Source organism: Melozone crissalis, unplaced genomic scaffold (genome assembly GCF_028551555.1).
Source record: "Melozone crissalis strain CALT ecotype California unplaced genomic scaffold, PUWL_Pcris_2 ptg000019l_1, whole genome shotgun sequence".
NCBI lineage: Eukaryota > Metazoa > Chordata > Aves > Passeriformes > Passerellidae > Melozone > Melozone crissalis.
In genome coordinates, this window is record NW_026535797.1 from 3732159 (window position 1) to 3754725 (window position 22567).

Here is a 22567-nt window from a genome sequence, read left to right on the forward strand (position 1 = left end):
GGGTGTGCAGGTGTCAGCACTGTGGGCTGGCCCATCCTGGATCCTGCAGGGTTCTGCAGGAGGGCTGTGCATTGCCCCTGACTGTATTTCTTCCTCAGTGTGGCACTGCTTGAAGGCCTGCTGAGGGCTGATGGAGCAGCTGCTCTTGAGGAGCACCGTGTCCTGGGACAGAGTCAGCAGTTCTGTGCTTGAGGTTTTGGGGCCCACAAGGTCTGATTTGCCAGTGGAACCTGCAAAGAGGGGCAGGCAGAAGGAAGGTTGTCAGGACAGTCCGCAGGCTGCAGGCAGGAGAGGCCGCTGTGGTATCCCGCCCTTTCCAGGAGCCAAGCTGTGTGCCGAGGGCCCTGGTGCCAGGCCCATTGTGGTCCCTGTGTGGATTGCATAGTGCTGAAAGCTTTGTTGCCTACCAGTGTCGGTGGCAGCACAGGTGCTGCACTCCCAGGAGCAGGTGCTGTTCCCCAAAGAGGAGCAGAGTCGGTGGATGCCCTCAGCAGCGCAGGAGCTGCAGAGGCGCAGTTGCCAGGGTCTGGAGGAGCAAGGAGGTGGTGAGGACAAAGTGTCAGGGCAGGGAGTGCCTGGCAGAGCCCTTGTGCGTAATTCTACATCCCTGTGCTTGTGGGGATACAGATCCTCCTCAGATCGCTGCATTGCTGCTTTGGCAGCTTACCCGTGTGCCTGCGAGTGCTCCCTGCCTCCTGGACAAAGGCACGTTGTGGCATCGCAGCGGCCGTGCCTCTGATCTGAGGGTCCGACGTCTGGGTCACTCTGCCATGATGGGGGTCTGCCAGAGAAGGAAGGGAAAGAGCTGAGCCCACATGAGGCAGGTGGCCGCAGTCACTGCTCCTTTGCCTGTCCCATTTGCAGGGACTGGTTGGAGCTGAGGGCAAGAGGGACAGGCCAGAGGGTGGGCAGGCCTGGCAGGGCAGTCCCTAGGCGGGCACTGTGCTTGTGCCTGGTGCCTTGTGAGCTGGGAGGAGAAAAGCCAACCTCTTAGAGAGTCGGATCCCCATGGTGAGCATTTCCGTCATGAACGGCTCTTGTTTGAGGCAACGCGGGCATCGGAAGTCAATGCCAGCGTGCAGAGCCAGTCTCTGGATGCAGTGCCGGTGGAAGCGGGCGTCTTGGCACGCGGGACACGCCATGGTTATGTAGGAGATGTTGTCTTCCACCGTGTCCAGGCAGATGGTGCAGGTGTTGTCCTGGCTTGGACGTGGCCGCAGTGCCTGCTGTGGGCGGTGCTCCCAGCAGAAGGACCTGTGAGGAGGATGGAGGAGATGGGTGAGGGAAGGGTGAAGGGCAGAGCCCTTGGGCTGTGCTGGCAGTGTGGGTTCAGGAGGTGTGAGGGAGCCCCAGCCCCTGTGTGGGTTCTGTCCCTGTGTGGGGCACGTTGCTGGCAACCATGGGTTCTCGCCTTATGCATTCACTGGAATGTAAAGGGCTTGGAGAGAAATGCAGGGGTTCCGAGGGTGAGGGTGGGCAGCCCTTACCTGTAGGCCCCGAAGTACTGGGTGACACATTGTCCGTCTGGGGCACAGGGCAGGTGGAAGGTGCGGTCGCAGGCCGTCTGGCAGCAGGTGATGGTGGCCCCCATCTTGCAGCAGATGAAACAGGTCTGGAAAGAGCACAGCAGCCCCATGAATGTCAGGACTGGAGCTTTTTGGTCTGTTTGCATCTCCAGACAGTGAGTGGGATGTGGGCAGAGCCAGCTCAGAGTCCCCAGAGCCACGTGCGCACGAGGCCCCTGCAAGTGCCAGGCCTGGGGCTTCTTTGCTGGGGAGCAGGAGGAGGTGGCCAAGCCTCTCCTGGTGCAAAGCTGCCTGCTCCTCCTGCCAGGTCATGCCCACCTTCTTGGCTGCTGCCCTGATGATGCGCCTGGTGTCCCCAACGAGAAAGTGTCCAGTGTCCTCGCGTGGGTAAAGCCCAGTGGCGAGGATCTGCAAGGCAGGGAAGGCCGGGAGCTTGTTAGGTCAGGGAGGCAGGGCCCTTGTGGGCTGAAAGCTGGAGGGAGTCTCAAGAGAATTCACCTGGCAGTAGGTGTGGACACAGAGCTTGAACTTCATTCTCTTGTCCCCACAGAGTTCGTTGTCCTGGGTGTGGTGGCACAGCATGCAGGCTGCAGAGACAGAGCAAGTGCCCCGGGCATGAGCAGGTCTGTGGGGCTGGGCAAGTGTCCATGCAGGATCAGCCCCAGGGCCCTGCAGAGTCTTTGCTCTGCTGGCTGAAAGGCAGAGCAGGTCAGGCGTGGCTGCCCCATCACGTGCCCAGGTCCCCACCCAGTGTGGGAGCTCCTGCCTGGGCCGGGCCTGGCCTGGTTCTTGGCTCCTCACTGACTACCCCAGAAGGCCCTGAGCCAGTGCCAGGGAGCTGTGGGGTGCTTCTGCTCTTACCTTTTTCCTTGGGGACAGTTTCTGGCCGTGCCCTCTTGGATCTAGGAGAGTTTGTTGGCAAGCGGCCGGAGCGTCTCTTGCGCTGCCCTGCTGGCATTTCTCCTCCTGACTGCTGTCTTCCAAGCCTGAGTGAAGAGAGAGATGCGTTTTAGCTGTGTCAGAGGCAGCAGAAGCCTCTGGCTTACCCCGGTGCCTGAGCAGCCTCAGGCAAGCTCGTTCTTCGCAATCTCTCTTCGACTCTGAGGGTGGTGTTGATATGCAGCCAGGTTTTGTGCCTTTGGCCTGGGTGATGATGTCACTGGGGCCACTGTGACATGGGCAGCACTGATGTGTGGTGATGGGCGATGGTGGTGCCATGCCCATCCCAAGTGGTGATGTTGCAGTAGTGGCTTCTTTGGAGGGGATGGGATTAACTTCTGCTGGGAGTAAATTTTGTATTTGTGACCAAATGAATGTGGGTGAGCCAGGGCTGTGGGAGGCATGGTTGAGCAGGGGTGGTGCGGCCTGTCGTGCTGCTGAGCCCCAGCTCTCCAGGGAGCAGGCTGGTGGCAACATCTGCTGGCAGGGGACACAGGTGGGACAGCAGATCCCCGGATGGCAGGGAGAGGCCAGAGCTGACACCAAGTCTGCTGGGTGCGGGATGGTTCCCCCGGCAAGGGAACTCCTGTGTGGGTGCGGGCAGGTCACTCCTTGGTGGGTGCCGGAGGAGCGGCTCCTCGCCGTCCACCGTGAGCACAGTCGCGGATGGATATGGATGGCGCGACCAGGGCGAAGGAGGACCCGAGGCACTGGGGCAAATGCAACTGGGTTTATTTGGGGGAAACCCGAGGGTCCAAGGAGGGAGGGAATCAGGACTACAAGTGCAGTTGAAGCGAGCCGGTGTCAGGGGTGAGCTGGTGGGCCGAAGCGGGATGGCAGGGGGTTTATAAAGGGGAAAGTGTAGGCAGGGTCGAGGTACAAATCAAGCAGTGGGTAGAGGGCTTGGAGGAGAGGACAAGGTTGGGTGATGGTGGGTGCACCTATGAGGATGTGGGGAGAGGGTGGTGTGCTTACAGAGTCCGGTGGGGGAGTGAGGAAGAGGGAATATTCCAGAAGGGAGGGAGTGGACAAGAGGTGATTGATGTTGATACGGTAGAATCCTCCCAGGGCGCCTCTGCCCCATCTTCCCTTTCCCCTCCTCCCACAGGAATGTGCTGTCAACCCTGGGGATGTAGATCCGTGTTCGTTAGAGTGAGAGAAGCTTGAAGGAAGTTTGAAGAAAATTACTGGGAAATACATATGCGTTCTCATAGTGTAAAAAAACTTTATTTTTTGTGTATGTCTATCTGTCTATGTATTTATGTATCAATGTATGGATGTATGTGTGTACCTATCTGTCTATCTATCTATCTATCTATCTATCTATCTATCTATCTAAACTACCTATCTATCTTTCTTTCTTTATCTATTTATATTATTTGATTATGTGTCTTTGATGGGTGAGGGTGATGGGGGTGTGGGCAGGCTGACATTTGGTGCTGCTGTGTATTTGTGGCCGGCTGTAGGGTTTTTTTGCCCGCCGTTGTTGCTGCCAGACGTGTCTCATGCGAATGGGCCCAGGCTGGGAGCGGTTGTCCATCGTGGATCCGTGGAAGATCCATGGAGGCCTGTATGGACGTTGTGGCCGTGGTGCTGGACTGTTGGCAGCCAAAGTGCCCTCAGACAGCCCCAGCGCTGCCTGTGTGGAAGTGCTGGGGCTGCTTTCATCAGCACTCTGGGCTGGCCCAGTGTCAATCCTGCGGCGTTTTGCTGGTGGGCCGTATGACACCACTGAGGCACTGTCTTTCTTTGGATAGCCACGTTTGAAGGCACACCGAGGGCAAGAGGAAGAGCTGGCGGTGTTGGCGGAACACTTGCCCTGGGAGAGCTGTGATGCTACCTGGCTGGAAGTGCTGGGCTTGCAGGTGTCAGCACTGTGGGCTGGCCCAGTGTCAATCCTGCGGCGTTTTGCGGGTGGGCCGTATGATACCGCTGAGGCACTGTCTTTCTTCGGATAGCCACGTTTGAAGGCACACCGAGGGCAAGAGGAAGAGCTGGTGGTCTTGGCCAGGCACTTGCCCTGGGAGAGCTGTGGTGCTGCCTGGTTGGGAGTGCTGGGTTTGCAGGTGTCAGCACTGTGGGCTGGCCCATCCTGGATCCTGCAGGGTTCTGCAGGAGGGCTGTGCATTGCCCCTGACTTTATTTCTTCCTCAGTGTGGCACTGCTTGAAGGCCTGCTGAGGGCTGATGGAGCAGCTGCTCTTGAGGAGCACCGTGTCCTGGGACAGAGTCAGCAGTTCTGTGCTTGAGGTTTTGGGGCCCACAAGGTCTGATTTGCCAGTGGAACCTGCAAAGAGGGGCAGGCAGAAGGAAGGTTGTCAGGACAGTCCCCAGGCTGCAGGCAGGAGAGGCCGCTGTGGTATCCCGCCCTTTCCAGGAGCCAAGCTGTGTGCCGAGGGCCCTGGTGCCAGGCCCATTGTGGTCCCTGTGTGGATTGCATAGTGCTGAAAGCTTTGTTGCCTACCAGTGTCGGTGGCAGCACAGGTGCTGCACTCCCAGGAGCAGGTGCTGTTCCCCAAAGAGGAGCAGAGTCGGTGGATGCCCTCAGCAGCGCAGGAGCTGCAGAGCCGCAGTTGCCAGGGTCTGGAGGAGGAAGGAGGTGGTGAGGACAAAGTGTCAGGGCAGGGAGTGCCTGGCAGAGCCCTTGTGCGTAATTCTACATCCCTGTGCTTGTGGGGATACAGATCCTCCTCAGATCGCTGCATTGCTGCTTTGGCAGCTTACCCGTGTGCCTGCGAGTGCTCCCTGCCTCCTGGACAAAGGCACCTTGTGGCATCGCAGCGGCCGTGCCTCTGATCTGAGGGTCCGACGTCTGGGTCACTCTGCCATGATGGGGGTCTGCCAGAGAAGGAAGGGAAAGAGCTGAGCCCACATGAGGCAGGTGGCCGCAGTCACTGCTCCTTTGCCTGTCCCATTTGCAGGGACTGGTTGGAGCTGAGGGCAAGAGGGACAGGCCAGAGGGTGGGCAGGCCTGGCAGGGCAGTCCCTAGGCGGGCACTGTGCTTGTGCCTGGTGCCTTGTGAGCTGGGAGGAGAAAAGCCAACCTCTTAGAGAGTCGTATCCCCATGGTGAGCATTTCCGTCATGAACGGCTCTTGTTTGAGGCAACGCGGGCATCGGAAGTCAATGCCAGCGTGCAGAGCCAGTCTCTGGATGCAGTGCCGGTGGAAGCGGGCGTCTTGGCACGCGGGACACGCCATGGTTATGTAGGAGATGTTGTCTTCCACCGTGTCCAGGCAGATGGTGCAGGTGTTGTCCTGGCTTGGACGTGGCCGCAGTGCCTGCTGTGGGCGGTGCTCCCAGCAGAAGGACCTGTGAGGAGGATGGAGGAGATGGGTGAGGGAAGGGTGAAGGGCAGAGCCCTTGGGCTGTGCTGGCAGTGTGGGTTCAGGAGGTGTGAGGGAGCCCCAGCCCCTGTGTGGGTTCTGTCCCTGTGTGGGGCACGTTGCTGGCAACCATGGGTTCTCGCCTTATGCATTCACTGGAATGTAAAGGGCTTGGAGAGAAATGCAGGGGTTCCGAGGGTGAGGGTGGGCAGCCCTTACCTGTAGGCCCCGAAGTACTGGGTGACACATTGTCCGTCTGGGGCACAGGGCAGGTGGAAGGTGCGGTCGCAGCCCGTCTGGCAGCAGGTGATGGTGGCCCCCATCTTGCAGCAGATGAAACAGGTCTGGAAAGAGCACAGCAGCCCCATGAATGTCAGGACTGGAGCTTTTTGGTCTGTTTGCATCTCCAGACAGTGAGTGGGATGTGGGCAGAGCCAGCTCAGAGTCCCCAGAGCCACGTGCACACGAGGCCCCTGCAAGTGCCAGGCCTGGGGCTTCTTTGCTGGGGAGCAGGAGGAGGTGGCCAAGCCTCTCCTGGTGCAAAGCTGCCTGCTCCTCCTGCCAGGTCATGCCCACCTTCTTGGCTGCTGCCCTGATGATGCGCCTGGTGTCCCCAACGAGAAAGTGTCCAGTGTCCTCGCGTGGGTAAAGCCCAGTGGCGAGGATCTGCAAGGCAGGGAAGGCCGAGAGCTTGTTAGGTCAGGGAGGCAGGGCCCTTGTGGGCTGAAAGCTGGAGGGAGTCTCAAGAGAATTCACCTGGCAGTAGGTGTGGACACAGAGCTTGAACTTCATTCTCTTGTCCCCACAGAGTTCGTTGTCCTGGGTGTGGTGGCACAGCATGCAGGCTGCAGAGACAGAGCAAGTGCCCCGGGCATGAGCAGGTCTGTGGGGCTGGGCAAGTGTCCATGCAGGATCAGCCCCAGGGCCCTGCAGAGTCTTTGCTCTGCTGGCTGAAAGGCAGAGCAGGTCAGGCGTGGCTGCCCCATCACGTGCCCAGGTCCCCACCCAGTGTGGGAGCTCTTGCCTGGGCCGGGCCTGGCCTGGTTCTTGGCTCCTCACTGACTACCCCAGAAGGCCCTGAGCCAGTGCCAGGGAGCTGTGGGGTGCTTCTGCTCTTACCTTTTTCCTTGGGGACAGTTTCTGGCCGTGCCCTCTTGGATCTAGGAGAGTTTGTTGGCAAGCGGCCGGAGCGTCTCTTGCGCTGCCCTGCTGGCATTTCTCCTCCTGACTGTTGTCTTCCAAGCCTGAGTGAAGAGAGAGATGCGTTTTAGCTGTGTCAGAGGCAGCAGAAGCCTCTGGCTTACCCCGGTGCCTGAGCAGCCTCAGGCAAGCTCGTTCTTCGCAATCTCTCTTCGACTCTGAGGGTGGTGTTGATATGCAGCCAGGTTTTGTGCCTTTGGCCTGGTGATGATGTCACTGGGGCCACTGTGACATGGGCAGCACTGATGTGTGGTGATGGGCGATGGTGGTGCCATGCCCATCCCAAGTGGTGATGTTGCAGTAGTGGCTTCTTTGGAGGGGATGGGATTAACTTCTGCTGGGAGTAAATTTTGTATTTGTGACCAAATGAATGTGGGTGAGCCAGGGCTGTGGGAGGCATGGTTGAGCAGGGGTGGTGCGGCCTGTCGTGCTGCTGAGCCCCAGCTCTCCAGGGAGCAGGCTGGTGGCAACATCTGCTGGCAGGGGACACAGGTGGGACAGCAGATCCCCGGATGGCAGGGAGAGGCCAGAGCTGACACCAAGTCTGCTGGGTGCGGGATGGTTCCCCCGGCAAGGGAACTCCTGCGTGGGTGCGGGCAGGTCACTCCTTGGTGGGTGCCGGAGGAGCGGCTCCTCGCCGTCCACCGTGAGCACAGTCGCGGATGGATATGGATGGCGGGACCAGGGCGAAGGAGGACCCGAGGCACTGGGGCAAATGCAACTGGGTTTATTTGGGGGAAGCCCGAGGGTCCAAGGAGGGAGGGAATCAGGACTACAAGTGCAGTTGAAGCGAGCCGGTGTCAGGGGTGAGCTGGTGGCCCAAAGCGGGATGGCAGGGGGTTTATAAAGGGGAAAGTGTAGGCAGGGTCGAGGTACAAATCAAGCAGTGGGTAGAGGGCTCGGAGGAGAGGACAAGGTTGGGTGATGGTGGGTGCACCTATGAGGATGTGGGGAGAGGGTGGTGTGGTTACAGAGTCCGGTGGGGGAGTGAGGAAGAGGGAATATTCCAGAAGGGAGGGAGTGGACAAGAGGTGATTGATGTTGATACGGTAGAATCCTCCCAGGGCGCCTCTGCCCCATCTTCCCTTTCCCCTCCTCCCACAGGAATGTGCTGTCAACCCTGGGGACGTAGATCCGTGTTCGTTAGAGTGAGAGAAGCTTGAAGGAAGTTTGAAGAAAATTACTGGGAAATACATATGCGTTCTCATAGTGTAAAAAAACTTTATTTTTTGTGTATGTCTATCTGTCTATGTATTTATGTATCAATGTATGGATGTATGTATGTGTGTACCTATCTGTCTATCTATCTATCTATCTATCTATCTATCTATCTAAACTACCTATCTATCTTTCTTTCTTTATCTATTTATATTATTTGATTATGTGTCTTTGATGGGTGAGGGTGATGGGGGTGTGGGCAGGCTGACATTTGGTGCTGCTGTGTATTTGTGGCCGGCTGTAGGGTTTTTTTGCCCGCCGTTGTTGCTGCCAGACGTGTCTCATGCGAATGGGCCCAGGCTGGGAGCGGTTGTCCATCGTGGATCCGTGGAAGATCCATGGAGGCCTGTATGGACGTTGTGGCCGTGGTGCTGGACTGTTGGCAGCCAAAGTGCCCTCAGACAGCCCCAGCGCTGCCTGTGTGGAAGTGCTGGGGCTGCTTTCATCAGCACTCTGGGCTGGCCCAGTGTCAATCCTGCGGCGTTTTGCTGGTGGGCCGTATGACACCACTGAGGCACTGTCTTTCTTCGGATAGCCACGTTTGAAGGCACACCGAGGGCAAGAGGAAGAGCTGGCGGTGTTGGTGGAACACTTGCCCTGGGAGAGCTGTGATGCTACCTGGCTGGAAGTGCTGGGCTTGCAGGTGTCAGCACTGTGGGCTGGCCCAGTGTCAATCCTGCGGCGTTTTGCGGGTGGGCCGTATGATACCGCTGAGGCACTGTCTTTCTTCGGATAGCCACGTTTGAAGGCACACCGAGGGCAAGAGGAAGAGCTGGTGGTCTTGGCCAGGCACTTGCCCTGGGAGAGCTGTGGTGCTGCCTGGTTGGGAGTGCTGGGTGTGCAGGTGTCAGCACTGTGGGCTGGCCCATCCTGGATCCTGCAGGGTTCTGCAGGAGGGCTGTGCATTGCCCCTGACTGTATTTCTTCCTCAGTGTGGCACTGCTTGAAGGCCTGCTGAGGGCTGATGGAGCAGCTGCTCTTGAGGAGCACCGTGTCCTGGGACAGAGTCAGCAGTTCTGTGCTTGAGGTTTTGGGGCCCACAAGGTCTGATTTGCCAGTGGAACCTGCAAAGAGGGGCAGGCAGAAGGAAGGTTGTCAGGACAGTCCCCAGGCTGCAGGCAGGAGAGGCCGCTGTGGTATCCCGCCCTTTCCAGGAGCCAAGCTGTGTGCCGAGGGCCCTGGTGCCAGGCCCATTGTGGTCCCTGTGTGGATTGCATAGTGCTGAAAGCTTTGTTGCCTACCAGTGTCGGTGGCAGCACAGGTGCTGCACTCCCAGGAGCAGGTGCTGTTCCCCAAAGAGGAGCAGAGTCGGTGGATGCCCTCAGCAGCGCAGGAGCTGCAGAGGCGCAGTTGCCAGGGTCTGGAGGAGCAAGGAGGTGGTGAGGACAAAGTGTCAGGGCAGGGAGTGCCTGGCAGAGCCCTTGTGCGTAATTCTACATCCCTGTGCTTGTGGGGATACAGATCCTCCTCAGATCGCTGCATTGCTGCTTTGGCAGCTTACCCGTGTGCCTGCGAGTGCTCCCTGCCTCCTGGACAAAGGCACCTTGTGGCATCGCAGCGGCCGTGCCTCTGATCTGAGGGTCCGACCTCTGGGTCACTCTGCCATGATGGGGGTCTGCCAGAGAAGGAAGGGAAAGAGCTGAGCCCACATGAGGCAGGTGGCCGCAGTCACTGCTCCTTTGCCTGTCCCATTTGCAGGGACTGGTTGGAGCTGAGGGCAAGAGGGACAGGCCAGAGGGTGGGCAGGCCTGGCAGGGCAGTCCCTAGGCGGGCACTGTGCTTGTGCCTGGTGCCTTGTGAGCTGGGAGGAGAAAAGCCAACCTCTTAGAGAGTCGGATCCCCATGGTGAGCATTTCCGTCATGAACGGCTCTTGTTTGAGGCAACGCGGGCATCGGAAGTCAATGCCAGCGTGCAGAGCCAGTCTCTGGATGCAGTGCCGGTGGAAGCGGGCGTCTTGGCACGCGGGACACGCCATGGTTATGTAGGAGATGTTGTCTTCCACCGTGTCCAGGCAGATGGTGCAGGTGTTGTCCTGGCTTGGACGTGGCCGCAGTGCCTGCTGTGGGCGGTGCTCCCAGCAGAAGGACCTGTGAGGAGGATGGAGGAGATGGGTGAGGGAAGGGTGAAGGGCAGAGCCCTTGGGCTGTGCTAGCAGTGTGGGTTCAGGAGGTGTGAGGGAGCCCCAGCCCCTGTGTGGGTTCTGTCCCTGTGTGGGGCACGTTGCTGGCAACCATGGGTTCTCGCCTTATGCATTCACTGGAATGTAAAGGGCTTGGAGAGAAATGCAGGGGTTCCGAGGGTGAGGGTGGGCAGCCCTTACCTGTAGGCCCCGAAGTACTGGGTGACACATTGTCCGTCTGGGGCACAGGGCAGGTGGAAGGTGCGGTCGCAGCCCGTCTGGCAGCAGGTGATGGTGGCCCCCATCTTGCAGCAGATGAAACAGGTCTGGAAAGAGCACAGCAGCCCCATGAATGTCAGGACTGGAGCTTTTTGGTCTGTTTGCATCTCCAGACAGTGAGTGGGATGTGGGCAGAGCCAGCTCAGAGTCCCCAGAGCCACGTGCGCACGAGGCCCCTGCAAGTGCCAGGCCTGGGGCTTCTTTGCTGGGAGCAGGAGGAGGTGGCCAAGCCTCTCCTGGTGCAAAGCTGCCTGCTCCTCCTGCCAGGTCATGCCCACCTTCTTGGCTGCTGCCCTGATGATGCGCCTGGTGTCCCCAACGAGAAAGTGTCCAGTGTCCTCGCGTGGGTAAAGCCCAGTGGCGAGGATCTGCAAGGCAGGGAAGGCGGGAGCTTGTTAGGTCAGGGAGGCAGGGCCCTTGTGGGCTGAAAGCTGGAGGGAGTCTCAAGAGAATTCACCTGGCAGTAGGTGTGGACACAGAGCTTGAACTTCATTCTCTTGTCCCCACAGAGTTCGTTGTCCTGGGTGTGGTGGCACAGCATGCAGGCTGCAGAGACAGAGCAAGTGCCCCGGGCATGAGCAGGTCTGTGGGGCTGGGCAAGTGTCCATGCAGGATCAGCCCCAGGGCCCTGCAGAGTCTTTGCTCTGCTGGCTGAAAGGCAGAGCAGGTCAGGCGTGGCTGCCCCATCACGTGCCCAGGTCCCCACCCAGTGTGGGAGCTCTTGCCTGGGCCGGGCCTGGTTCTTGGCTCCTCACTGACTACCCCAGAAGGCCCTGAGCCAGTGCCAGGGAGCTGTGGGGTGCTTCTGCTCTTACCTTTTTCCTTGGGGACAGTTTCTGGCCGTGCCCTCTTGGATCTAGGAGAGTTTGTTGGCAAGCGGCCGGAGCGTCTCTTGCGCTGCCCTGCTGGCATTTCTCCTCCTGACTGTTGTCTTCCAAGCCTGAGTGAAGAGAGAGATGCGTTTTAGCTGTGTCAGAGGCAGCAGAAGCCTCTGGCTTACCCCGGTGCCTGAGCAGCCTCAGGCAAGCTCGTTCTTCGCAATCTCTCTTCGACTCTGAGGGTGGTGTTGATATGCAGCCAGGTTTTTTGCCTTTGGCCTGGTGATGATGTCACTGGGGCCACTGTGACATGGGCAGCACTGATGTGTGGTGATGGGCGATGGTGGTGCCATGCCCATCCCAAGTGGTGATGTTGCAGTAGTGGCTTCTTTGGAGGGGATGGGATTAACTTCTGCTGGGAGTAAATTTTGTATTTGTGACCAAATGAATGTGGGTGAGCCAGGGCTGTGGGAGGCATGGTTGAGCAGGGGTGGTGCGGCCTGTCGTGCTGCTGAGCCCCAGCTCTCCAGGGAGCAGGCTGGTGGCAACATCTGCTGGCAGGGGACACAGGTGGGACAGCAGATCCCCGGATGGCTGGGAGAGGCCAGAGCTGACACCAAGTCTGCTGGGTGCGGGATGGTTCCCCCGGCAAGGGAACTCCTGCGTGGGTGCGGGCAGGTCACTCCTTGGTGGGTGCCGGAGGAGCGGCTCCTCGCCGTCCACCGTGAGCACAGTCGCAGATGGATATGGATGGCGGGACCAGGGCGAAGGAGGACCCGAGGCACTGGGGCAAATGCAACTGGGTTTATTTGGGGGAAGCCCGAGGGTCCAAGGAGGGAGGGAATCAGGACTACAAGTGCAGTTGAAGCGAGCCGGTGTCAGGGGTGAGCTGGTGGCCCGAAGCGGGATGGCAGGGGGTTTATAAAGGGGAAAGTGTAGGCAGGGTCGAGGTACAAATCAAGCAGTGGGTAGAGGGCTCGGAGGAGAGGACAAGGTTGGGTGATGGTGGGTGCACCTATGAGGATGTGGGGAGAGGGTGGTGTGGTTACAGAGTCCGGTGGAGGAGTGAGGAAGAGGGAATATTCCAGAAGGGAGGGAGTGGACAAGAGGTGATTGATGTTGATACGGTAGAATCCTCCCAGGGCGCCTCTGCCCCATCTTCCCTTTCCCCTCCTCCCACAGGAATGTGCTGTCAACCCTGGGGACGTAGATCCGTGTTCGTTAGAGTGAGAGAAGCTTGAAGGAAGTTTGAAGAAAATTACTGGGAAATACATATGCGTTCTCATAGTGTAAAAAAACTTTATTTTTTGTGTATGTCTATCTGTCTATGTATTTATGTATCAATGTATGGATGTATGTATGTGTGTACCTATCTGTCTATCTATCTATCTATCTATCTATCTATCTATCTATCTAAACTACCTATCTATCTTTCTTTCTTTATCTATTTATATTATTTGATTATGTGTCTTTGATGGGTGAGGGTGATGGGGGTGTGGGCAGGCTGACATTTGGTGCTGCTGTGTATTTGTGGCCGGCTGTAGGGTTTTTTTGCCCGCCGTTGTTGCTGCCAGACGTGTCTCATGCGAATGGGCCCAGGCTGGGAGCGGTTGTCCATCGTGGATCCGTGGAAGATCCATGGAGGCCTGTATGGACGTTGTGGCCGTGGTGCTGGACTGTTGGCAGCCAAAGTGCCCTCAGACAGCCCCAGCGCTGCCTGTGTGGAAGTGCTGGGGCTGCTTTCATCAGCACTCTGGGCTGGCCCAGTGTCAATCCTGCGGCGTTTTGCTGGTGGGCCGTATGACACCACTGAGGCACTGTCTTTCTTCGGATAGCCACGTTTGAAGGCACACCGAGGGCAAGAGGAAGAGCTGGCGGTGTTGGTGGAACACTTGCCCTGGGAGAGCTGTGATGCTACCTGGCTGGAAGTGCTGGGCTTGCAGGTGTCAGCACTCTGGGCTGGCCCAGTGTCAATCCTGCGGCGTTTTGCGGGTGGGCCGTATGATACCGCTGAGGCACTGTCTTTCTTCGGATAGCCACGTTTGAAGGCACACCGAGGGCAAGAGGAAGAGCTGGTGGTCTTGGCCAGGCACTTGCCCTGGGAGAGCTGTGGTGCTGCCTGGTTGGGAGTGCTGGGTGTGCAGGTGTCAGCACTGTGGGCTGGCCCATCCTGGATCCTGCAGGGTTCTGCAGGAGGGCTGTGCATTGCCCCTGACTTTATTTCTTCCTCAGTGTGGCACTGCTTGAAGGCCTGCTGAGGGCTGATGGAGCAGCTGCTCTTGAGGAGCACCGTGTCCTGGGACAGAGTCAGCAGTTCTGTGCTTGAGGTTTTGGGGCCCACAAGGTCTGATTTGCCAGTGGAACCTGCAAAGAGGGGCAGGCAGAAGGAAGGTTGTCAGGACAGTCCCCAGGCTGCAGGCAGGAGAGGCCGCTGTGGTATCCCGCCCTTTCCAGGAGCCAAGCTGTGTGCCGAGGGCCCTGGTGCCAGGCCCATTGTGGTCCCTGTGTGGATTGCATAGTGCTGAAAGCTTTGTTGCCTACCAGTGTCGGTGGCAGCACAGGTGCTGCACTCCCAGGAGCAGGTGCTGTTCCCCAAAGAGGAGCAGAGTCGGTGGATGCCCTCAGCAGCGCAGGAGCTGCAGAGCCGCAGTTGCCAGGGTCTGGAGGAGCAAGGAGGTGGTGAGGACAAAGTGTCAGGGCAGGGAGTGCCTGGCAGAGCCCTTGTGCGTAATTCTACATCCCTGTGCTTGTGGGGATACAGATCCTCCTCAGATCGCTGCATTGCTGCTTTGGCAGCTTACCCGTGTGCCTGCGAGTGCTCCCTGCCTCCCGGACAAAGGCACATTGTGGCATCGCAGCGGCCGTGCCTCTGATCTGAGGGTCCGACGTCTGGGTCACTCTGCCATGATGGGGGTCTGCCAGAGAAGGAAGGGAAAGAGCTGAGCCCACATGAGGCAGGTGGCCGCAGTCACTGCTCCTTTGCCTGTCCCATTTGCAGGGACTGGTTGGAGCTGAGGGCAAGAGGGACAGGCCAGAGGGTGGGCAGGCCTGGCAGGGCAGTCCCTAGGCGGGCACTGTGCTTGTGCCTGGTGCCTTGTGAGCTGGGAGGAGAAAAGCCAACCTCTTAGAGAGTCGGATCCCCATGGTGAGCATTTCTGTCATGAACGGCTCTTGTTTGAGGCAACGCGGGCATCGGAAGTCAATGCCAGCATGCAGAGCCAGTCTCTGGATGCAGTGCCGGTGGAAGCGGGCGTCTTGGCACGCGGGACACGCCATGGTTATGTAGGAGATGTTGTCTTCCACCGTGTCCAGGCAGATGGTGCAGGTGTTGTCCTGGCTTGGACGTGGCCGCAGTGCCTGCTGTGGGCGGTGCTCCCAGCAGAAGGACCTGTGAGGAGGATGGAGGAGATGGGTGAGGGAAGGGTGAAGGGCAGAGCCCTTGGGCTGTGCTGGCAGTGTGGGTTCAGGAGGTGTGAGGGAGCCCCAGCCCCTGTGTGGGTTCTGTCCCTGTGTGGGGCACGTTGCTGGCAACCATGGGTTCTCGCCTTATGCATTCACTGGAATGTAAAGGGCTTGGAGAGAAATGCAGGGGTTCCGAGGGTGAGGGTGGGCAGCCCTTACCTGTAGGCCCCGAAGTACTGGGTGACACATTGTCCGTCTGGGGCACAGGGCAGGTGGAAGGTGCGGTCGCAGGCCGTCTGGCAGCAGGTGATGGTGGCCCCCATCTTGCAGCAGATGAAACAGCTCTGGAAAGAGCACAGCAGCCCCATGAATGTCAGGACTGGAGCTTTTTGGTCTGTTTGCATCTCCAGACAGTGAGTGGGATGTGGGCAGAGCCAGCTCAGAGTCCCCAGAGCCACGTGCACACGAGGCCCCTGCAAGTGCCAGGCCTGGGGCTTCTTTGCTGGGAGCAGGAGGAGGTGGCCAAGCCTCTCCTGGTGCAAAGCTGCCTGCTCCTCCTGCCAGGTCATGCCCACCTTCTTGGCTGCTGCCCTGATGATGCGCCTGGTGTCCCCAACGAGAAAGTGTCCAGTGTCCTCGCGTGGGTAAAGTCCAGTGGCGAGGATCTGCAAGGCAGGGAAGGCCGGGAGCTTGTTAGGTCAGGGAGGCAGGGCCCTTGTGGGCTGAAAGCTGGAGGGAGTCTCAAGAGAATTCACCTGGCAGTAGGTGTGGACACAGAGCTTGAACTTCATTCTCTTGTCCCCACAGAGTTCGTTGTCCTGGGTGTGGTGGCACAGCATGCAGGCTGCAGAGACAGAGCAAGTGCCCCGGGCATGAGCAGGTCTGTGGGGCTGGGCAAGTGTCCATGCAGGATCAGCCCCAGGGCCCTGCAGAGTCTTTGCTCTGCTGGCTGAAAGGCAGAGCAGGTCAGGCGTGGCTGCCCCATCACGTGCCCAGGTCCCCACCCAGTGTGGGAGCTCTTGCCTGGGCCGGGCCTGGCCTGGTTCTTGGCTCCTCACTGACTACCCCAGAAGGCCCTGAGCCAGTGCCAGGGAGCTGTGGGGTGCTTCTGCTCTTACCTTTTTCCTTGGGGACAGTTTCTGGCCGTGCCCTCTTGGATCTAGGAGAGTTTGTTGGCAAGCGGCCGGAGCGTCTCTTGCGCTGCCCTGCTGGCATTTCTCCTCCTGACTGTTGTCTTCCAAGCCTGAGTGAAGAGAGAGATGCGTTTTAGCTGTGTCAGAGGCAGCAGAAGCCTCTGGCTTACCCCGGTGCCTGAGCAGCCTCAGGCAAGCTCGTTCTTCGCAATCTCTCTTCGACTCTGAGGGTGGTGTTGATATGCAGCCAGGTTTTGTGCCTTTGGCCTGGGTGATGATGTCACTGGGGCCACTGTGACATGGGCAGCACTGATGTGTGGTGATGGGCGATGGTGGTGCCATGCCCATCCCAAGTGGTGATGTTGCAGTAGTGGCTTCTTTGGAGGGGATGGGATTAACTTCTGCTGGGAGTAAATTTTGTATTTGTGACCAAATGAATGTGGGTGAGCCAGGGCTGTGGGAGGCATGGTTGAGCAGGGGTGGTGCGGCCTGTCGTGCTGCTGAGCCCCAGCTCTCCAGGGAGCAGGCTGGTGGCAACATCTGCTGGCAGGGGACACAGGTGGGACAGCAGATCCCCGGATGGCAGGGAGAGGCCAGAGCTGACACCAAGTCTGCTGGGTGCGGGATGGTTCCCCCGGCAAGGGAACTCCTGTGTGGGTGCGGGCAGGTCACTCCTTGGTGGGTGCCGGAGGAGCGGCTCCTCGCCGTCCACCGTGAGCACAGTCGCGGATGGATATGGATGGCGCGACCAGGGCGAAGGAGGACCCGAGGCACTGGGGCAAATGCAACTGGGTTTATTTGGGGGAAACCCGAGGGTCCAAGGAGGGAGGGAATCAGGACTACAAGTGCAGTTGAAGCGAGCCGGTGTCAGGGGTGAGCTGGTGGGCCGAAGCGGGATGGCAGGGGGTTTATAAAGGGGAAAGTGTAGGCAGGGTCGAGGTACAAATCAAGCAGTGGGTAGAGGGCTCGGAGGAGAGGACAAGGTTGGGTGATGGTGGGTGCACCTATGAGGATGTGGGGAGAGGGTGGTGTGGTTACAGAGTCCGGTGGGGGAGTGAGGAAGAGGGAATATTCCAGAAGGGAGGGAGTGGACAAGAGGTGATTGATGTTGATACGGTAGAATCCTCCCAGGGCGCCTCTGCCCCATCTTCCCTTTCCCCTCCTCCCACAGGAATGTGCTGTCAACCCTGGGGACGTAGATCCGTGTTCGTTAGAGTGAGAGAAGCTTGAAGGAAGTTTGAAGAAAATTACTGGGAAATACATATGCGTTCTCATAGTGTAAAAAAACTTTATTTTTTGTGTATGTCTATCTGTCTATGTATTTATGTATCAATGTATGGATGTATGTATGTGTGTACCTATCTGTCTATCTATCTATCTATCTATCTATCTATCTATCTATCTAAACTACCTATCTATCTTTCTTTCTTTATCTATTTATATTATTTGATTATGTGTCTTTGATGGGTGAGGGTGATGGGGGTGTGGGCAGGCTGACATTTGGTGCTGCTGTGTATTTGTGGCCGGCTGTAGGGTTTTTTTGCCCGCCGTTGTTGCTGCCAGACGTGTCTCATGCGAATGGGCCCAGGCTGGGAGCGGTTGTCCATCGTGGATCCGTGGAAGATCCATGGAGGCCTGTATGGACGTTGTGGCCGTGGTGCTGGACTGTTGGCAGCCAAAGTGCCCTCAGACAGCCCCAGCGCTGCCTGTGTGGAAGTGCTGGGGCTGCTTTCATCAGCACTCTGGGCTGGCCCAGTGTCAATCCTGCGGCGTTTTGCTGGTGGGCCGTATGACACCACTGAGGCACTGTCTTTCTTCGGATAGCCACGTTTGAAGGCACACCGAGGGCAAGAGGAAGAGCTGGCGGTGTTGGTGGAACACTTGCCCTGGGAGAGCTGTGATGCTACCTGGCTGGAAGTGCTGGGCTTGCAGGTGTCAGCACTCTGGGCTGGCCCAGTGTCAATCCTGCGGCGTTTTGCGGGTGGGCCGTATGATACCGCTGAGGCACTGTCTTTCTTCGGATAGCCACGTTTGAAGGCACACCGAGGGCAAGAGGAAGAGCTGGTGGTCTTGGCCAGGCACTTGCCCTGGGAGAGCTGTGGTGCTGCCTGGTTGGGAGTGCTGGGTGTGCAGGTGTCAGCACTGTGGGCTGGCCCATCCTGGATCCTGCAGGGTTCTGCAGGAGGGCTGTGCATTGCCCCTGACTTTATTTCTTCCTCAGTGTGGCACTGCTTGAAGGCCTGCTGAGGGCTGATGGAGCAGCTGCTCTTGAGGAGCACCGTGTCCTGGGACAGAGTCAGCAGTTCTGTGCTTGAGGTTTTGGGGCCCACAAGGTCTGATTTGCCAGTGGAACCTGCAAAGAGGGGCAGGCAGAAGGAAGGTTGTCAGGACAGTCCCCAGGCTGCAGGCAGGAGAGGCCGCTGTGGTATCCCGCCCTTTCCAGGAGCCAAGCTGTGTGCCGAGGGCCCTGGTGCCAGGCCCATTGTGGTCCCTGTGTGGATTGCATAGTGCTGAAAGCTTTGTTGCCTACCAGTGTCGGTGGCAGCACAGGTGCTGCACTCCCAGGAGCAGGTGCTGTTCCCCAAAGAGGAGCAGAGTCGGTGGATGCCCTCAGCAGCGCAGGAGCTGCAGAGCCGCAGTTGCCAGGGTCTGGAGGAGCAAGGAGGTGGTGAGGACAAAGTGTCAGGGCAGGGAGTGCCTGGCAGAGCCCTTGTGCGTAATTCTACATCCCTGTGCTTGTGGGGATACAGATCCTCCTCAGATCGCTGCATTGCTGCTTTGGCAGCTTACCCGTGTGCCTGCGAGTGCTCCCTGCCTCCCGGACAAAGGCACATTGTGGCATCGCAGCGGCCGTGCCTCTGATCTGAGGGTCCGACGTCTGGGTCACTCTGCCATGATGGGGGTCTGCCAGAGAAGGAAGGGAAAGAGCTGAGCCCACATGAGGCAGGTGGCCGCAGTCACTGCTCCTTTGCCTGTCCCATTTGCAGGGACTGGTTGGAGCTGAGGGCAAGAGGGACAGGCCAGAGGGTGGGCAGGCCTGGCAGGGCAGTCCCTAGGCGGGCACTGTGCTTGTGCCTGGTGCCTTGTGAGCTGGGAGGAGAAAAGCCAACCTCTTAGAGAGTCGGATCCCCATGGTGAGCATTTCTGTCATGAACGGCTCTTGTTTGAGGCAACGCGGGCATCGGAAGTCAATGCCAGCATGCAGAGCCAGTCTCTGGATGCAGTGCCGGTGGAAGCGGGCGTCTTGGCACGCGGGACACGCCATGGTTATGTAGGAGATGTTGTCTTCCACCGTGTCCAGGCAGATGGTGCAGGTGTTGTCCTGGCTTGGACGTGGCCGCAGTGCCTGCTGTGGGCGGTGCTCCCAGCAGAAGGACCTGTGAGGAGGATGGAGGAGATGGGTGAGGGAAGGGTGAAGGGCAGAGCCCTTGGGCTGTGCTGGCAGTGTGGGTTCAGGAGGTGTGAGGGAGCCCCAGCCCCTGTGTGGGTTCTGTCCCTGTGTGGGGCACGTTGCTGGCAACCATGGGTTCTCGCCTTATGCATTCACTGGAATGTAAAGGGCTTGGAGAGAAATGCAGGGGTTCCGAGGGTGAGGGTGGGCAGCCCTTACCTGTAGGCCCCGAAGTACTGGGTGACACATTGTCCGTCTGGGGCACAGGGCAGGTGGAAGGTGCGGTCGCAGGCCGTCTGGCAGCAGGTGATGGTGGCCCCCATCTTGCAGCAGATGAAACAGCTCTGGAAAGAGCACAGCAGCCCCATGAATGTCAGGACTGGAGCTTTTTGGTCTGTTTGCATCTCCAGACAGTGAGTGGGATGTGGGCAGAGCCAGCTCAGAGTCCCCAGAGCCACGTGCACACGAGGCCCCTGCAAGTGCCAGGCCTGGGGCTTCTTTGCTGGGAGCAGGAGGAGGTGGCCAAGCCTCTCCTGGTGCAAAGCTGCCTGCTCCTCCTGCCAGGTCATGCCCACCTTCTTGGCTGCTGCCCTGATGATGCGCCTGGTGTCCCCAACGAGAAAGTGTCCAGTGTCCTCGCGTGGGTAAAGTCCAGTGGCGAGGATCTGCAAGGCAGGGAAGGCCGGGAGCTTGTTAGGTCAGGGAGGCAGGGCCCTTGTGGGCTGAAAGCTGGAGGGAGTCTCAAGAGAATTCACCTGGCAGTAGGTGTGGACACAGAGCTTGAACTTCATTCTCTTGTCCCCACAGAGTTCGTTGTCCTGGGTGTGGTGGCACAGCATGCAGGCTGCAGAGACAGAGCAAGTGCCCCGGGCATGAGCAGGTCTGTGGGGCTGGGCAAGTGTCCATGCAGGATCAGCCCCAGGGCCCTGCAGAGTCTTTGCTCTGCTGGCTGAAAGGCAGAGCAGGTCAGGCGTGGCTGCCCCATCACGTGCCCAGGTCCCCACCCAGTGTGGGAGCTCTTGCCTGGGCCGGGCCTGGCCTGGTTCTTGGCTCCTCACTGACTACCCCAGAAGGCCCTGAGCCAGTGCCAGGGAGCTGTGGGGTGCTTCTGCTCTTACCTTTTTCCTTGGGGACAGTTTCTGGCCGTGCCCTCTTGGATCTAGGAGAGTTTGTTGGCAAGCGGCCGGAGCGTCTCTTGCGCTGCCCTGCTGGCATTTCTCCTCCTGACTGTTGTCTTCCAAGCCTGAGTGAAGAGAGAGATGCGTTTTAGCTGTGTCAGAGGCAGCAGAAGCCTCTGGCTTACCCCGGTGCCTGAGCAGCCTCAGGCAAGCTCGTTCTTCGCAATCTCTCTTCGACTCTGAGGGTGGTGTTGATATGCAGCCAGGTTTTGTGCCTTTGGCCTGGGTGATGATGTCACTGGGGCCACTGTGACATGGGCAGCACTGATGTGTGGTGATGGGCGATGGTGGTGCCATGCCCATCCCAAGTGGTGATGTTGCAGTAGTGGCTTCTTTGGAGGGGATGGGATTAACTTCTGCTGGGAGTAAATTTTGTATTTGTGACCAAATGAATGTGGGTGAGCCAGGGCTGTGGGAGGCATGGTTGAGCAGGGGTGGTGCGGCCTGTCGTGCTGCTGAGCCCCAGCTCTCCAGGGAGCAGGCTGGTGGCAACATCTGCTGGCAGGGGACACAGGTGGGACAGCAGATCCCCGGATGGCAGGGAGAGGCCAGAGCTGACACCAAGTCTGCTGGGTGCGGGATGGTTCCCCCGGCAAGGGAACTCCTGTGTGGGTGCGGGCAGGTCACTCCTTGGTGGGTGCCGGAGGAGCGGCTCCTCGCCGTCCACCGTGAGCACAGTCGCGGATGGATATGGATGGCGCGACCAGGGCGAAGGAGGACCCGAGGCACTGGGGCAAATGCAACTGGGTTTATTTGGGGGAAACCCGAGGGTCCAAGGAGGGAGGGAATCAGGACTACAAGTGCAGTTGAAGCGAGCCGGTGTCAGGGGTGAGCTGGTGGGCCGAAGCGGGATGGCAGGGGGTTTATAAAGGGGAAAGTGTAGGCAGGGTCGAGGTACAAATCAAGCAGTGGGTAGAGGGCTCGGAGGAGAGGACAAGGTTGGGTGATGGTGGGTGCACCTATGAGGATGTGGGGAGAGGGTGGTGTGGTTACAGAGTCCGGTGGGGGAGTGAGGAAGAGGGAATATTCCAGAAGGGAGGGAGTGGACAAGAGGTGATTGATGTTGATACGGTAGAATCCTCCCAGGGCGCCTCTGCCCCATCTTCCCTTTCCCCTCCTCCCACAGGAATGTGCTGTCAACCCTGGGGACGTAGATCCGTGTTCGTTAGAGTGAGAGAAGCTTGAAGGAAGTTTGAAGAAAATTACTGGGAAATACATATGCGTTCTCATAGTGTAAAAAAACTTTATTTTTTGTGTATGTCTATCTGTCTATGTATTTATGTATCAATGTATGGATGTATGTATGTGTGTACCTATCTGTCTATCTATCTATCTATCTATCTATCTATCTATCTATCTAAACTACCTATCTATCTTTCTTTCTTTATCTATTTATATTATTTGATTATGTGTCTTTGATGGGTGAGGGTGATGGGGGTGTGGGCAGGCTGACATTTGGTGCTGCTGTGTATTTGTGGCCGGCTGTAGGGTTTTTTTGCCCGCCGTTGTTGCTGCCAGACGTGTCTCATGCGAATGGGCCCAGGCTGGGAGCGGTTGTCCATCGTGGATCCGTGGAAGATCCATGGAGGCCTGTATGGACGTTGTGGCCGTGGTGCTGGACTGTTGGCAGCCAAAGTGCCCTCAGACAGCCCCAGCGCTGCCTGTGTGGAAGTGCTGGGGCTGCTTTCATCAGCACTCTGGGCTGGCCCAGTGTCAATCCTGCGGCGTTTTGCTGGTGGGCCGTATGACACCACTGAGGCACTGTCTTTCTTCGGATAGCCACGTTTGAAGGCACACCGAGGGCAAGAGGAAGAGCTGGCGGTGTTGGTGGAACACTTGCCCTGGGAGAGCTGTGATGCTACCTGGCTGGAAGTGCTGGGCTTGCAGGTGTCAGCACTCTGGGCTGGCCCAGTGTCAATCCTGCGGCGTTTTGCGGGTGGGCCGTATGATACCGCTGAGGCACTGTCTTTCTTCGGATAGCCACGTTTGAAGGCACACCGAGGGCAAGAGGAAGAGCTGGTGGTCTTGGCCAGGCACTT

At 58.4% G+C, this 22567-nt stretch overlaps 1 protein-coding gene and 1 pseudogene across 1 annotated transcript; both read right to left on the reverse strand.

The window, feature by feature from the left end:
• Positions 1-94: 94 nt before the first annotated feature.
• On the reverse strand, positions 95-1651 carry LOC128937516 (PHD finger protein 7-like; annotated as a pseudogene).
• A 1618-nt stretch (positions 1652-3269) lies between these two features.
• LOC128937517 (uncharacterized) lies at positions 3270-22090 on the reverse strand. Its single transcript, XM_054277252.1, is given in 16 exon segments — positions 3270-3406; positions 5189-5302; positions 6909-7033; positions 9709-9822; positions 10029-10264; positions 13665-13889; positions 13892-14084; positions 14226-14339; positions 14546-14812; positions 15046-15299; positions 18189-18413; positions 18416-18608; positions 18750-18863; positions 19070-19336; positions 19570-19823; positions 22049-22090. Coding segments are annotated over 16 exon segments (2874 nt in total).
• Positions 22091-22567: the final 477 nt, after the last annotated feature.